At 40.5% G+C, this 14,735-nt stretch overlaps 1 protein-coding gene across 1 annotated transcript in view; it reads left to right on the plus strand.

The window, feature by feature from the left end:
- Positions 1 to 6,394: 6,394 nt before the first annotated feature.
- LOC108309029 (CREB3 regulatory factor) overlaps positions 6,395 to 14,735 on the plus strand; it is a gene marked incomplete at its 5' end in the record, with an annotated part of 27,760 nt that continues 19,419 nt past the window's right edge. Inside the window, 3 exons of the mRNA XM_017535093.2 lie at positions 6,395 to 6,590; positions 8,573 to 8,762; positions 10,575 to 10,648. Coding sequence (XP_017390582.1) covers positions 6,395 to 6,590; positions 8,573 to 8,762; positions 10,575 to 10,648 — 460 coding nt within the window. The remainder of the gene's footprint in view (positions 6,591 to 8,572; positions 8,763 to 10,574; positions 10,649 to 14,735) is intronic.

Raw genomic sequence — 14,735 nt, forward strand, 5'->3', positions numbered from 1 at the left:
TTATTAGAGACGGGGTTTCTCCATGTTGGTCAGGCTGGTCTCGAACTCCCAACCTTAAGTGATCTGCCTGTTTCAGCCTCCCAAAGTGCCGGGATGACAGGCATGAGCCACCACACCGAGCCTAATTTTTGTATTTTTAGTAGAGATGGGGTTTCACCATGTTGGCCAAACTGGTCTCGAACTCCCGACCTTGTGATCCACCTGCCTCGGCCTCCCAGAGTGCTGGGATTACAGGTGTGAGCCATCATGCCTGGTCTCTTTACTGTTTTTCATTCCTTTTTCTTTTTGTTCCTCTAACTGGATAATTTCAAATGACCTGTGTTTGAGTTCACTGCTCCCTTCTGTTAGATGAAGTCTTCTCTTTGTCACCCTATGGAATTTTTCAGTTTAGTCATTGTGTTCTTTAGCTCTATATTGCATTTCATTGTCCATGTTCTCTTGTTGCTCACTGAGCATCTTTAATACAATTATTTTGAATTCTTTTTTAGAAAGTTCATAGATCTGCATTATTTTGGATCAGTTTCTGGTGCTTAATTTTCTTCCTTTGCTAGTGTCATTTGTCCCTGATTATTTGTGATCCTTGTGGCTTTGAATTGGTGTCTGTACACTTAAACCTATGGCCACCTCTTCCAGTCTGTATAGACTGGCTTTGCCAAGGAAAGCCCTTCACTTGTCAGCCCATCTTGAGGTTCTGGGTGGACTTGCTGAAGGGCTCTGCAGTCAAGTTTGCTCCTGGAGTCCTTGGGTAGGCTGGCCTATTGCTGGAGCCAGCGGGCAGGGGGGCCTGAGGCTTGGGTCTGTAGAGGTCATCTTGGTGTCTAGAACTGTGGAAGCAGGCCTGGAGTATGGGTCATTTGGGGCCAGTCTGATACCTGGCTCCATACGAGTTGACCTGGCTATAGGTTAGGCTTTGAGCCTGAATCCATGAGACCTTACCTGACACCTGTATCTGTGGGGGTGGACTTGGTCCCGACTCCACAGGCACCAGCATGGCATGGCGGTCTACTGGGGAAGACTTGTCAACTGGGACTGGGGGTGTGGGCCTGGAGTCCAGGTCTCTAGGGGTGGGTGGGCCCTAAGCCTAGATCTGCAGCTGCTGGCTTGGTGCTGGGGTGGGCCTGTGTTCTGGTTCTGTTGGGGCTAGCTTCGGTCCATGGGAACCATTTTGGAATTTGGGGCCACAGTTTTCTTTGATCTTTAACTCCACTCTAAATTCATCCTTGATCCCTTGACTTCATTTCCTCTGTATATGTTGAGAGATAAGGGGGTCTGTTAAGGGAGATCACATGGTTAATTGATCCCCATTTTTATTTTCTCATCCCTGTGACTCTCACAGGGAGGCAGAACTAGTGTTATAGTTGTCCTGTCACGTCACATTGTCTTCTCTTAACTTGTAGGAGAAACCTTATTTGTTACATGTTGTTCTTACATAACAAGGCAGTGGCTTTATACATTAGCTGGCATTTGAGAGGGTCAAATCTCTCCTTGGACCTATTTGACAATTATCCTAAATTTGTAGATGGCGTTTAATTCATTAACCTTCAGTGGACTTTTGAAGTAAAAGTCTTTTGATTGGTATGATTTGGACAGTTCTCACAAATGTTAATGAGCAGCATGCTTTAAACATAATATTAACACAATTTTGTGGCATTATTTGGGCTTTATTCACCTTTGCTAGTAAAATTTTCTCCTTTTCCTAGAAGAGCTAAATAAGGACTTTAAAGATGCAAAAGCGAGTTACTGGTGAGGAACAGGAAGAAATTCTTTGTAGCAAAAGAGTAAGGATAGCTATAGTTTCTTCAGTGCTAGTTTAGGGTGGGTTGATTGGTTTAATTTATAGCTGACAGTTTACAAAGGCCCTTTTGTGATAACTAGCTCCCTTGATGCTGTTTCTTGGCACTTGGCTACAACAGTTCATGAGCCTACAAAGTTTTAGGAAAGGTGCAAAATGGAGTTTTAGTCTCCTTGCTGGATTGGCTCCCAAATTTCAATAGTCTTTTCTGTGGACAGGCTACAATTGTTTAGGGTCATGAAATTACATGGTTGTAAGACTAAGAATTGGGGTCCCAGAATGAGAATTTATTTTGTAACCTTCACTAATAATTTTCACAGTTGACTGTACCAGCTTATTGACAGTAGTCTGTACTAACCAGAGATGTGTGATTGAAATTTTAGGCAGTAAATGTGGTCTTTCTTTTTGTAAATCATGTCAGATAGGAATCAGATCAGTATGATAGTCTATCACATGAAAAGAAAAGGGAAAGGGCTTAATGGGAAATGTTGCGTTAAACAAAATCATTGATAAAATGTTGAGTACCTACTTTTGTGGAAGGCATTATATATATTAGGTATTGGCTATACAGAGATGAAAAAAGTAGACATCTTTATCTTCGTGGAACAGTGTTAAGTGAGTTTATTTACTGTTACGATTTCTTAGAGTCTTTTAATATGTCTTTGTGTGCTGTGATTTGGCAAGACAGGTATACAGGATGAGAGATTCTTAAACTTACCTGATTACAGAATTCACTTTGGGTAAAGCCATATCTTATGATAATAGCGTTCTTCAGAACCTAGTTTGAGAAATATTTAATGACCGCAAATGCAAGACCAGTGATCTAGGGGCATAATTTTTTTCATTCTTTTTGATCATTGGTAGTCTCTATATTGAAAGGTGGATGGTAGCTGCACATGGTAGTTCAAGCCTGTAATCTCAGCACTTTGGGAGGCTGAAGTGGGAGGATCCCTTGAGCCCAAGTTCAAGACCACTCCGGGCAACATAGGGAGACTCCTGTCTCTACAAAAAATACAAAAATTTTCTCAGTGTGGTGGCATGTGCCTGTAGTCCTGGTGACCCATGAGGGTGAGGAGGGAGGATTGCTTGAGCACAGAAGGTCGAGGCTGTGGTGAGTTGTGATCACGCTGCTGCATTCCCACCTAGGTGACAGAGCAAGCCTCCATCTCAAGAAAGGTGGATGGCTTTAGGCAACAAATTTGGGGGCGGTGGAGGCGGGAGAGAGAGAGAGAGAGAGAGAGAAAGAGAAAGAATATGTGTGTTTGTGATGGTGAATTTATGGTGTATGCTATTAGAAAATGTTGTTATATTAAGTCATAGAAAACTGATGGCTACTTCTGGGAGGCTGGGTGTGGTGGCTCATGCCTGTAATCCCAGCACTTTGGGAGGCCAAGGCAGGTGGATCACGAGGTCAGGAGATTGAGACCATCATGGCCAACATGGTGAAAACCTGTCTCTACTAAAATATGTTTTAAAAATTAGCCATATGTGGTGGCATGTGCCTGTAGTCCCAGCTACTTGGGAGGCTCAGGGAGGGGAATCACTTAAACTTGGGAGGAGGTGGTTGCAGTGAGCCAAGATCGTGCCGCTGCACTCCAGCCTGGTGACAGAGCCAGACTCCATCTCAGAAACAAACAAACAAAAAAACCAAAAAAATTAGTTGGGCGTGGTGTTGTGTGCTTGTAATCTCAGCTCCTTGGGAGGCTGAGGCAGGGGAATTGGTTGAACCAGGGAGGTGGAGGTTGCTGTGAGCCAAGATCGTGCCACTGCACTCCAGCCTGGGCGACAAGGCGAGACTTCATCTCAAGAAAAAGAAATAAATAAGTAAATAAGAGAAATATGTGCAGGAAAAAATCTATTCAGATTATTTAATTAGGCACAAGAAAAGTGGGCAGCCAACTTGGAACGAGTCCCCTTGAGTTGTGAGGCCTGACTCAGTCCCAGCTGTGTCAAATCATGTCAAGCCTCCACGAGCATTTTAGGTGTATAAATGGAGCTCATAACCTCCTTCCTAACCAGGGACAGTGTTTTGCCAGAGTTCCAGGTCCCCATGGAGAGGCAAAGGTAGTTACTATCTAAGGGAGTATATCAAATAAAGCATCCAGGAGGATGTTAAACACACGCACACACACACACACGCACGCACGCACACACAGAGCTGAGGAAGCTATATGTAAAATTATTTCCCTTATGCTTTGGGCTAGGGTAGGCTTAAGTGTGGAACACCAATTACTGACATTGATAGGAAGGTGGGAATGTTTTGGTCGGTACATCTGCCTGTGGAGGTATTCACAGTCAAACTAGGGTAATCTACATGAGCCAGTAATTTTTGCTTACCTAGTGTAACAAGGGCCTTTTTATTTTTCATTTATTTATTTTTTGAGACAGACTCTTGCTCCTGTTGCCCAGGTTGGAGTGCAGTGGCATGATCTCATCTCACTGCACTCCACCTCCTAGGTTCAAGTCATCTCCTGCCTCAGCCTCCTGAGGAGCTGAGATTACAGGTGTGTGCCACCATGCGTAGCTAACTTTAGTATTTTTAGTAGAGATGGGGTTTCGCCATGTTGGCCAGGCTGGTCTTGAATTCCTGACCTCAGGTGATCCACCCACCTGGGCCTCCCGAAGTGTTAGGATAACAGGCATGAGCCACTGCACCCTGCCCCTCATATTTTTTTTATAGTCATCCCTTTCCTTCACTGCCAACTCCTGGCAACCACTGTGTCCATATAATTTTTCCTTTTCCAGAATATTATATAAATGGAAGCATACTCCTGATTCATTCTTTGTTTGGAGAAAATTTAGTAAAATTCCAAAATTTGAACTTTTCCTCAAAGCAAACATATCACCTTCTTATGTTTTCAGGAGGGAAGAATGACCATTTTACGTAGGACCAATGCTGCCTCATTTTTTCTGCTTACCTTAGGTTTGGATTGTGTACATTCTTTGCATAGCCCATTTCCTCTTCCTCGTGTACCTAGCATTAATGACCTGGATTACATCAGAGGTGGCCATTCTCTGATGGCATATTCATTCAATATTGGGTCATTCAGTATTGGGTCATTCAATATTGGGTCTGACCAACAGTTCTAGCAACTCAGAATTAAGTATTTTCTGAAACTTCCCATTAGTCAGGAAAATCCCCTATTCTTAAAAAGTGAAGTTAATGGCTGGGCGTAGTGGCTCACGCCTGTAATCCCAACACTTTTGGAGGCCGAGGCGAGTGGATCACCTGAGGTCAGGAGTTCCAGACCAGCATGGCCAACATGGCGAAACCCTGTCTCTACTAAAAATACAAAAATTAGCCAGGTGTGGTGGCAGGCGCCTGTAATCCCAGCTACTTGGGAGATTGAGGCAGGAGAATCGCTTGAACCCGGGAGGTGGAGGTTGCAGTGAGCCAAGATTATGCCATTGCACTCCAGCCTGGGTGACAGAGCAAGACTCCGTCTCAAAAAAAAAAAAACAACAAAAAAAAATGAAGTTAATACAAATAACTTTCAATAAAATATTAACTAGAGTAGGCATATAAGTTTTTATCTGATAACCAGTGTGAGAACTGTCATATTTTATGCTTTTCTAAAAGTAGGGTGAGAAGTAGGAAGAAAACTAATGTAACCTCATAAAATTCTGCCCAATAGAACGCTATCATAGAAATGTACACCGCTAGGCATGGTGGCTCATGCTTGTAATCTGAGCATTTTCAGAGGCCAGGGCCAGAGGGGCTGCTTATGAACCTAGGAGTTCAAGACCAGCCTGGGGGAACATAGTGAGATCTCGCTTAAAATAAATAAATAAATAAAAGAAAATTAAAAAATAACTTTTTTTTTTTTTTTGAGACAGATTCCCATTCTATTGCTTAGACTGGAGTGCTATGGCACAGTCTCAACTCACTGCAGTCTCCGCCTCCTGGGTTCAAGTGGTTCTTGTGCCTCAGTCTCCCGAGTAGCTGGGATTACAGCGTGCACCACCACGCCCTGGCTAATTTTTGTATTTTTAGTAGAGATGGGGTTTTGCCATGCTGGCCAGGGTGGTCTTGAATTCCTAACCTCAAGTGATCTACCCATCTGAGCCTCCCAAAATGCTGGGATTATAGGTGTGAGCCACTCTTCCCAGCGTACAAAAATTTTTTTAAAAAGAAAAAATAATTAAAAAATACTAAAATATACATATCTTTCTGTCTGGGATGTTTCAGATACATAAATATTAGAAGGAAGACATTTAATAAAGTCATGATATATGTGTCTAAGTACTATTATCTGATGGTACTTTTGATAATCCTGTAGCTATCCTGTAATTGTTTTCTTAATCCTGTATGAAGGTAATAAAAATAGTATCATATACTAATTTATAAAAAATTAAGGAGAAACCCAGGGAAGATTAACAGTGTAGTTATCTATGTTTATTAATCTCTGAATGTTTTATGAGTTAGGGATTTACATATTAAAAGTTCTCTTACAGACCTAGTTTATTATCTTTGACATGCCAATGATGATTTCATATGCAAGGAAATATACCAAGTTACAAATAGAAGGGATCTTTTTGTTTGTCCTGATTGACTTACTGAAATTTATGGAGCTTAAAAATTGGGGGAACTTTTTTTTTTAAGGCTATGAAAATGATTCTGTGGAAGATTTGAAGGAGATGACTTCAATATCGTCACGGAAGAGAGGTAAAAGAAGATACTTCTGGGAGTATAGTGAACAACTTACACCATCACAGCAAGAGAGGATGCTGAGACCATCTGAGTGGAACCGAGATACCTTGCCAAGTAATATGTATCAGAAAAATGGCTTACATCATGGTAAGAGGGAATTGCAGTCAGATATTTATTGTCCCTTTAGTTAAGTTGAGATACTAATCCATAATTCTTACTCTGCGTACCTAGGCATTCAACTCTTCCTAGCAAACTGGAGGTGGGGACTGTAGAGCTGCTACATTTGCCTTACTGCTTTGCATCACTCACAAATAGCTTTTACCAGTGTTAGGAGTCCTCACCTAAGCAGGGAGGAAGGACTGTGCAAACATGATTTCATTTCTAGTCCCTTCTTAATCTACTTACCTCATCCAGGAACTGACTGCTGGTTTCTGATCTGTCACAGTTGCTATGACCAGAAGGGTTGAGGAGAAAGTGAACAGGTTCTCTTGAATTCTTGTCTAATCCCCAGATCTAAATGTAATTTGGGGGACTGGAATTCACTTGGTAGTGGGGATAAAAGGGTAAGGAAAGAAAAGAAAGGAAGGGTGGTTATGGAGAAAAGGAGTAGTAGAGAAGAGTTGAATACCTAGAGGAGGAATCAGAGGAAGTTTATAAAGTAGTTCAGGCCATGTGCTGTGACTCATGCTTGTAATCCCAGCACTTTGGGAGGCTGAGATGGAAGAATCCCTTGAATCCAGGAATTCAAGCCTGCAATGAATTGTGATTGTGCCACTGCTCTCCACCTGGGCGATAGAGTGAGACCGTGTCTCTAAAAAATTTTTAAAAGTGACCATCTTAGGTAGGTCAAATTTTGAATTGTGAACTCAGGAAGCTGTCATTAAGTAGAATTTATTCTGCACAAATGTTGTTTTTAAATATAAAATTTCTAGTTCTTCTGCTCTGAGTTAAAAAAAAAAAAAAATCCAGAGTCTACTGAAAAAAGTGGAGAGGGGAACTACTAGTAAGCGTGATGGTCAGTAAGCAGGCTGTTTACTCATCATACAGATGGGAGTTGCTAAGAATTTTTGAGGACACAAATTCCATCTGACATATGTTTGTGCCTCATTTGCCCTTTCCACTAGCATCCAGGTGTACTATATTGTCTCTCAGTAAATAATTACCAAGTTTTTACCCTCAGATAAGTTTTCTACTGGAAATGAAACATTAAGTCCAGTCAATAATTCCAAGTAGCATATGATGGGTACTAGAAAAGTTATAGGAGTTTAGAGGACAGAGCCATCCCTTTTGCCTGGAATGATAGACCAAGACCCCTTGGGTCTTCTATAATGTTATTTATCAAAGCAACCAAAGAAGAGCTTTTTTTTTTTTTTGAAATGGAGTTTTGCTCTTGTTGCCCAGGCTGGAGTGCAATGGCCTACTACAACCTCCGCCTCCCTGGTTCAAGTGATTCTCCTGCCTCAACCTCCTGAGTAGCTGAGATTACAGGGGTGCGCCACCATGCTTAGCTAATTTTGTATTTTTAGTAGAGATGGAGTTTCACCATGTTGGTCAGGCTGGCCTCAAACTCCCGACCTCTGGTGATCCACCCACCTTGGCCTCCCAAAGTGTTGAGATTACAGGTGTGAGCCACTGCGCCTGGCCCAAAGAAGAGCTTTTAAACAAGGTTATGCTTGTTGGATTTTCGAGTTCAGTACAAAAATGTGTATGTCTGACAATTTTCAGGAATAGCATCAGAAACATCTTGGTTTGGGTAAAATCTCTAAACTCTCTTCTGACTGTATCTTATACCCTAGTCCTGATTTTGGTGTTTAATTGAACTTACACTCTGATCCTGATTTGAGGTGCTTAGTATGCCATGCAGATAATTAAGAATCTGTCATTCTGGGACTAGAAGCCTAGGGTACGGAAGAACTTGGAAAAAGTTAGAACTCTGCCATATCACCCCTGTTTCCTGAGCCACAAGATGGGAAGGAGAAGAGGCTAGCCCTTCTAGGATAGATTGTTAAGCTTGCTGACTTCTGAAAAGAAAAGGTAGTGGTGGGGAGTGGCTAAAAATGTGGCTGTGAAAAATGTGTCTCTTGTTAATTAAAGTGATCTAACTTAAACTTCTTATAAACTGTTTGTAGGAAAATATGCAGTAAAGAAGTCACGGAGAACTGATGTAGAAGACCTGACTCCAAATCCTAAAAAACTCCTCCAGATAGGCAATGAACTTCGAAAGCTGAATAAGGTGATTAGTGACCTGACTCCAGTCAGTGAGCTTCCCTTAACAGCCCGGCCAAGGTCAAGGAAGGAAAAAAATAAGCTGGCTTCCAGGTAAATGCTAATAATGTTCACTTATGTGAAGAAAGTTTAGGAGGTGAGGTTAGGCCCTAAGTGAGTTTTTATAGAAGGTCAAACATTTCAACCATTATTCAGAAATTATATTTTTCTTTTATAAATACTACAATGAGAATATTATAATTTTTCTTTTGAAAATAGATGGTATTTATGTTTTATGGAAAAAATTTTCAGAGGGGAAGGATGAATGGACTGTGGTACATTATGTTATAACAATAAAAAAAAGTTCATAGCTTTATTTTTTGTTTTTAGTAAGTCAGAGTTATTGAGCTATAACTTAACAGTAAAATGTATACCTTTTAATGTATATACTTTTATGAGTTTAACAAACACATCCAATCATATAACCACCACCACAATCAAGATATTGAACATTTTCATCATCTTAAAAAGTCCCCTTATGCCTCTTTGTAAAAGCAAGCACCTTCCTGCACCTGAAGCCCCTCAAAACCACTGATCTGTTTTCTGTCTCCATAGTTTTGCCTTTTCCAGAATGTCATGTAGATGGAATACAGTATATGTATGTGGCCTTTGATGGAATCTGTCTTCCTTTTTTTTTTGAGACAGAGTCTCACCCTGTCGCCCAGGCAGTGGCCTGATCTCAGCTCACTGCAACCTCTGCCTGCCAGGCTCAAGCTATCCTCCCACCTCAGTTCCCTAAGTAGCTGGGATTATACACATGAGCCACCACGCCCAGCTAATTTTTGTATTTTTTGTAGAGACAGGGTTTCATCATATTGCCCAGGTTGGTCTCAAACTCCTGACCTCAAGTGATTCACCCAGCTTAGCCTCCCAGAGTGCTGGGATTACAGGCATGAGCCACCACAACCAACTGAATCTGTCTTCTTTCACTCAACATGACACATTTGAGATTCTTCCGTATTGTTACCTGGAGTAATAATTTTTTCGTTTTGGTTGCTGAGTTGTATTCCTTTGGTGGGGATATACTACAATTTATCCATTCACCAGTTGAAGGGGATTTGGGTTGCCTCCAGTTTTTGGCAAGTATGAATAAAACCACCATGAACATTCAGTTAAACATGTTTGTGTGAATATAAGTTTCCATTTCTCTTAGATAAGTATCCAAGCATTCTCCAAGTAGCTGTATGTACTGTTTTACATTCCTACTAGCAACGTGAGGTTTCCCATGCTTTACATCCTGTACAACTTGCGGTATTTTCAGTNTTGGGTTGCCTCCAGTTTTTGGCAAGTATGAATAAAACCACCATGAACATTCAGTTAAACATGTTTGTGTGAATATAAGTTTCCATTTCTCTTAGGAAACTGTCAAACTATTCTCCAAGTAGCTGTATGTACTGTTTTACATTCCTACTAGCAACGTGAGGTTTCCCATGCTTTACATCCTGTACAACTTGCGGTATTTTCAGTTTTTGTTTGGTTGTTTTTGTTTTTTAGCCACTTTAATAGGTGTGTACTGATCATAGCTTTATTTTTAAATGTGTGCTAAATTTTTAAAAATCAGTTTGCATAAATGATTATGCTGTGTTTTCTGGTAACTCAGTTATTTGATAAACGTCAGTAGGCAGTGGTTTTGGGTTGCTGTTAGAAAATGAAAGACAAATATTCACTTAAAAAGGAAAGCAGACTGGGCATGGCGCCTCATGCCTATAATCACAGCACTTCAGGAGGCCAAAAAGGGAGGGTCACTTAAGCCAGGAGTTGAAGAGTAGCCTGGGCAACATAGTGAGACACCTTCTCCATAATTAAAAATAATAAAATTAAAATTAAAGAAAAAGAAAGTGAACTAATTGCTCCTTCCTTTCACAGAGCTTGTCGGTTAAAGAAGAAAGCCCAATATGAAGCTAATAAAGTGAAATTATGGGGCCTCAACACAGAATATGGTAAACCTAAAGTTTTAAGAAGTTGATTAACCACCTATCGATTTGCTGATCACTCTCTTTTCTTTGTTTTGTGATTTGCGTTCCCTGTATTCTGCCTAGTTTTTGGCTAGCCTTCTATATATTTATCTTTGGTAAGCTACATGCTCGCTTTCCTTCATTCTTGTCCTCCTTTTAGTATAAGATTCTGTACTGGTGACCTCCCAATCAAAATCTCATCTGTCTACTAACAAGCTGATCCACATGTGACCACAGTAATTTCTTTTTTTTTTTTTTTTCCCTGTAAAAGATGTGGAAAGTTTTATAAGGATAGACAGCAAAAGCAACCTGCATTTCTCAAAAGATCACAGTAATTTCTTACTTCTATTTTATAATTGTGTTACTGGGTTAGCCAGTTTTGTTGACAGATTTTAATATTTCCCCCAAATTGAATAATGCTATTTTAGGTTTTGTATGAATAATTTAGATCTGTGTTTTTCAGATTTGATTGCTCATTGGAATTGTCTGTGTACTTGGTTAAAATACACATTTCTAGGCTTCTCTGCAGATCTCCTGAATTAGATTGTGTACAAGTAGAACTCAATATTTTTAACACGTCTCAGATTACTCTTTTTTGTGTTTGTGTGAGACAGGGTCTCACTCTGTTGCCCAAGCTAGAGTGCAGTAGTGTGATCACAGCTTACTGCAGCCTCAACTTTCCGGGCTCAGGTGATCCTCCTATCACAGCATTTTGGGAAGCTAGGAGTACAGGAGTGCGCTACCATGCCCGGCTGATTTTTTTGCATTTTTTATAGAGATGGGGTTTCAACTGTGTTGCTCATGCTCGTCTCAAATTTTTGGGCTCAAGCAATCCGCCCACCTCAGCTGCCCAAAGTGCTGGGATTAGAGGCATGAGCCACTGTACCCAGCCAAGATTAATCTTTTTTTTTTTTTTTTTTTTTTCGCGAGACGGAGGCTTGCACTGTCTCCCAGGCTGGAGTGTAGTGGTGTGATATCGGCTCACTGCAACCTCTGCCTCCCAGGTTCAAGTGATTCTCCTCCCTCAGCCTCCTGAATAGCTGGGACTACAGTCCTGTGGCACCACACCCAGCTAATTTTTGTATTTTTAGTAGAGACAAGATTTCACCATGTTGGCCAGGCTGGTTTCAAACTCCTGACCTCAGTATTTTGAAGTGATCCACCCACCTTGGCCTCCCAAAGTGCTGGGATTACAGGTGTGAGCCACTGAGGCTGGCCCCAAGATTATTCTTAATGCAACCATTCTAGCACCTATTTGGAAATGATTAGTTTTTATCTAAACCAAAGTGCTTCTTGGCTTTTCACATTGCAGCACATGTAGAAAATTGTCATCTTTGAGGCATCATGGAATATAGTAAGAGTAGACTGCTCATGGGAGGAGGTCGCTATGAGCTGAGGAGTTAATTATCTTACACATTTGGAACCCTTTTACAGCACTTCAGGGGTATGGGAAGCTCTGATTTTGATTTTCTGTGATAAGAACACATCTTTTCTCTCTTACTTTGTTTAAGCCTGGTAATATAAGAGTTAGTGTATTCATTTGCCTCAAAAATTGTCCTCTTCAATATGTAGTTCTTGGGTAAATTGAATCTGAAAGTGAAACAGTGTGAAAAATGATCAGTTATTTGTTCCCAGAGGTTTTCTTGAGTTTAGCATGTCTTGCACATAGGTACTTAATAAACTGTGCAGTTTTTCTAAATCCTTTATTATTTTATTTCCTTTGGTGAGAGGAGAAAAAGAATTTTTAACTGTAAAGTTTACAACTGTAAAGTTTATGAGTGAAATGAACTCATGTTTTATTTATTAGCAGCCACTCAGTAAATGAATTAGATAAAAATAATTGTTGGTGTGTTCAAATGAAAAGCTGTCCTTTTTCCTATTATTCTTTCTTGCTTTTGAAACATTTTGACCTTGAGCTCAGTTAGTGGTGCCCTGGCCTCCTAGATATCTGGAAGCCACTCTGTTACTTCTTTATGGAACACTTACTGTCCATTATCCATCAGCCCAATGGTTTCTAGAATTTGTGATTTACAATTTGAAAAAGATTTTGAGACTTGAGAACATGGGCTTACCAACTTTATATTTTGCCAATTGAGAACATTAAAAAGAACATCATCTAGTATTACTATAATTTCATATGAGGAAAAATATTTTAGTATTTAAAAAATTGAGAAGGTCATAATCTCATAATAGAAGATAAATTTAGCTTTATGAAAAATGTACTCTGTTGTCTTTATCAGTTTTAATATGTCATGAACTGGTGTGGTTGCAGGGACTAGCTTCAGGGGCCCACTGTACTACTCATCTCGTCCTATCCCACCAAACTTCCTTCTTCTATTGATTCCTGCTGCCAAAGCTCACTGGAGACTGCTCTGTGAATCCCGTGGGAACTTGTTGACTCAGAATGAGAAATAGAACTCTTAGCCCTTCACCCTGACTGATGGTATTTTGTCCCTAAGAAGGCTATATGGAAAAATTAAAACCAGAAAATTCCTTCATGAATATGACATCAGAGGAGGAGGATCTGTTTGTGAGTTGAATGTTTGGACTCAATTTCTGAAAGCCAAGTGCTTCTATTTCCTAAACCAGAGGTTTGTGGTAGCATGAGAGCCCTTTCCCTTTTCTCTCCCTGCCCCATAGTGTGCTTGGACACTGTCAAGTCTTGAGAACTATTCTACTGTTTTACTTTAGATTTTATAGTGTTTTTTCTTTTTTAAAAATATTATACTTTGGGCTCTGGGGTACATGTGCATATCCTGCATCCTGCAGGATTGTTGCATAGGTACATACATGCCGTGGTGGTTTGCTGACTCCATCCCCCTGCCCCGTCGCCTACATCAGGCATTTCTCCTGGAGTTAGCCCTTCCCATCTTCGCTGTCCCTCCCCTCCCCTTCACCCTTCTACCTAGCCCAGTGAGTGTTGTTCTCTTCCCTGTGCCCAGGTGTTCTCATTGTTCATCACCTGCCTATGAGTGAGAACATTCGGTGTTTGGTTTTCTGTTCTTGTGTCAGTTTGCTGAGAATGATGATTTCTAGATTCATCCATGTCTCTTCAAAGGACACTTAACTCATCTTTTTTTATGGCTGCATAGTATTCCATGGTGTATATGTGCCACATTTTCCTTGTCCAGCCTATCATTGATGGGCATTTGGGTTGGTTCAAAGTCTTTGCTATCGTAAACAGCGCCACAGTGAACATACATGTGCATGTGTCTTTATAATAGAACGATTTATACTCCTTTAGGTATATACCCAGTAATGGGATTGCTAGGTCAAATGGAATTTTTATTTCTAGATCCTTGAGGAATCACCACACTGTCTTCCACAATGGTTGAACTAATTTACACTCCCACCAATGTGTAAAAGTGTTCCTATTTCTCCACATCCTCTCCAGCATTTTGTCTCCAGATTTTTTAATGATCGTCATTCTGACTGACGTGAGATGGTATCTCAATGCGGTTTTGATTTGCATTTCTCTAATGACCATTGATGATTAGCATTTTTCATATGTTTGTTGGCTGCATATATGTCTTCTTTTGAAAAGTGTCTGTTCATATACTTCGTCCACATACTTTATTTACTTTTAACCTGTTGAGTATGGGAGAACCCTATTGTGCAAATATCCTTGAGTAAGTAGTATTCGCTTTCAATTATTCATGGAGAAGAAACAGATTTTTTGTTGCAAGTGATTTAGGGAGTTAGCTGTACTTTCCTTGTTCAATGACACATTTTACATACATTGGCCCTGAATGTAGTTTTTAAATTGTCCCTCTCCCCCATTATTTCTCACTTTCCTCTTCAACTGCAATTTAGATTGGCCCCCTTCTTAGTATTGCTAGATGAAGAATAACAAATCACTGGTTTCTACACCGGGTGTTGTGACACACTTCTGTAATCCCAGCTACTCAGGAGTCTGAGGTGGGAGGATTGTTCTGGTTGATAGAGAAATACCCCATCTCTTTAAAAACAGAACAAAACCCCCAGATCACCAAGGCAGTCTCTGAAGAGGTAGAGATTAATTTCAGACCATAGGAATCCTGTGTGCTGAAATAAAAACTGTGTTTTCCTCACA

This window comes from Cebus imitator, unplaced genomic scaffold (genome assembly GCF_001604975.1).
Source record: "Cebus imitator isolate Cc_AM_T3 unplaced genomic scaffold, Cebus_imitator-1.0 Scaffold91, whole genome shotgun sequence".
NCBI classification, from domain to species: domain Eukaryota; kingdom Metazoa; phylum Chordata; class Mammalia; order Primates; family Cebidae; genus Cebus; species Cebus imitator.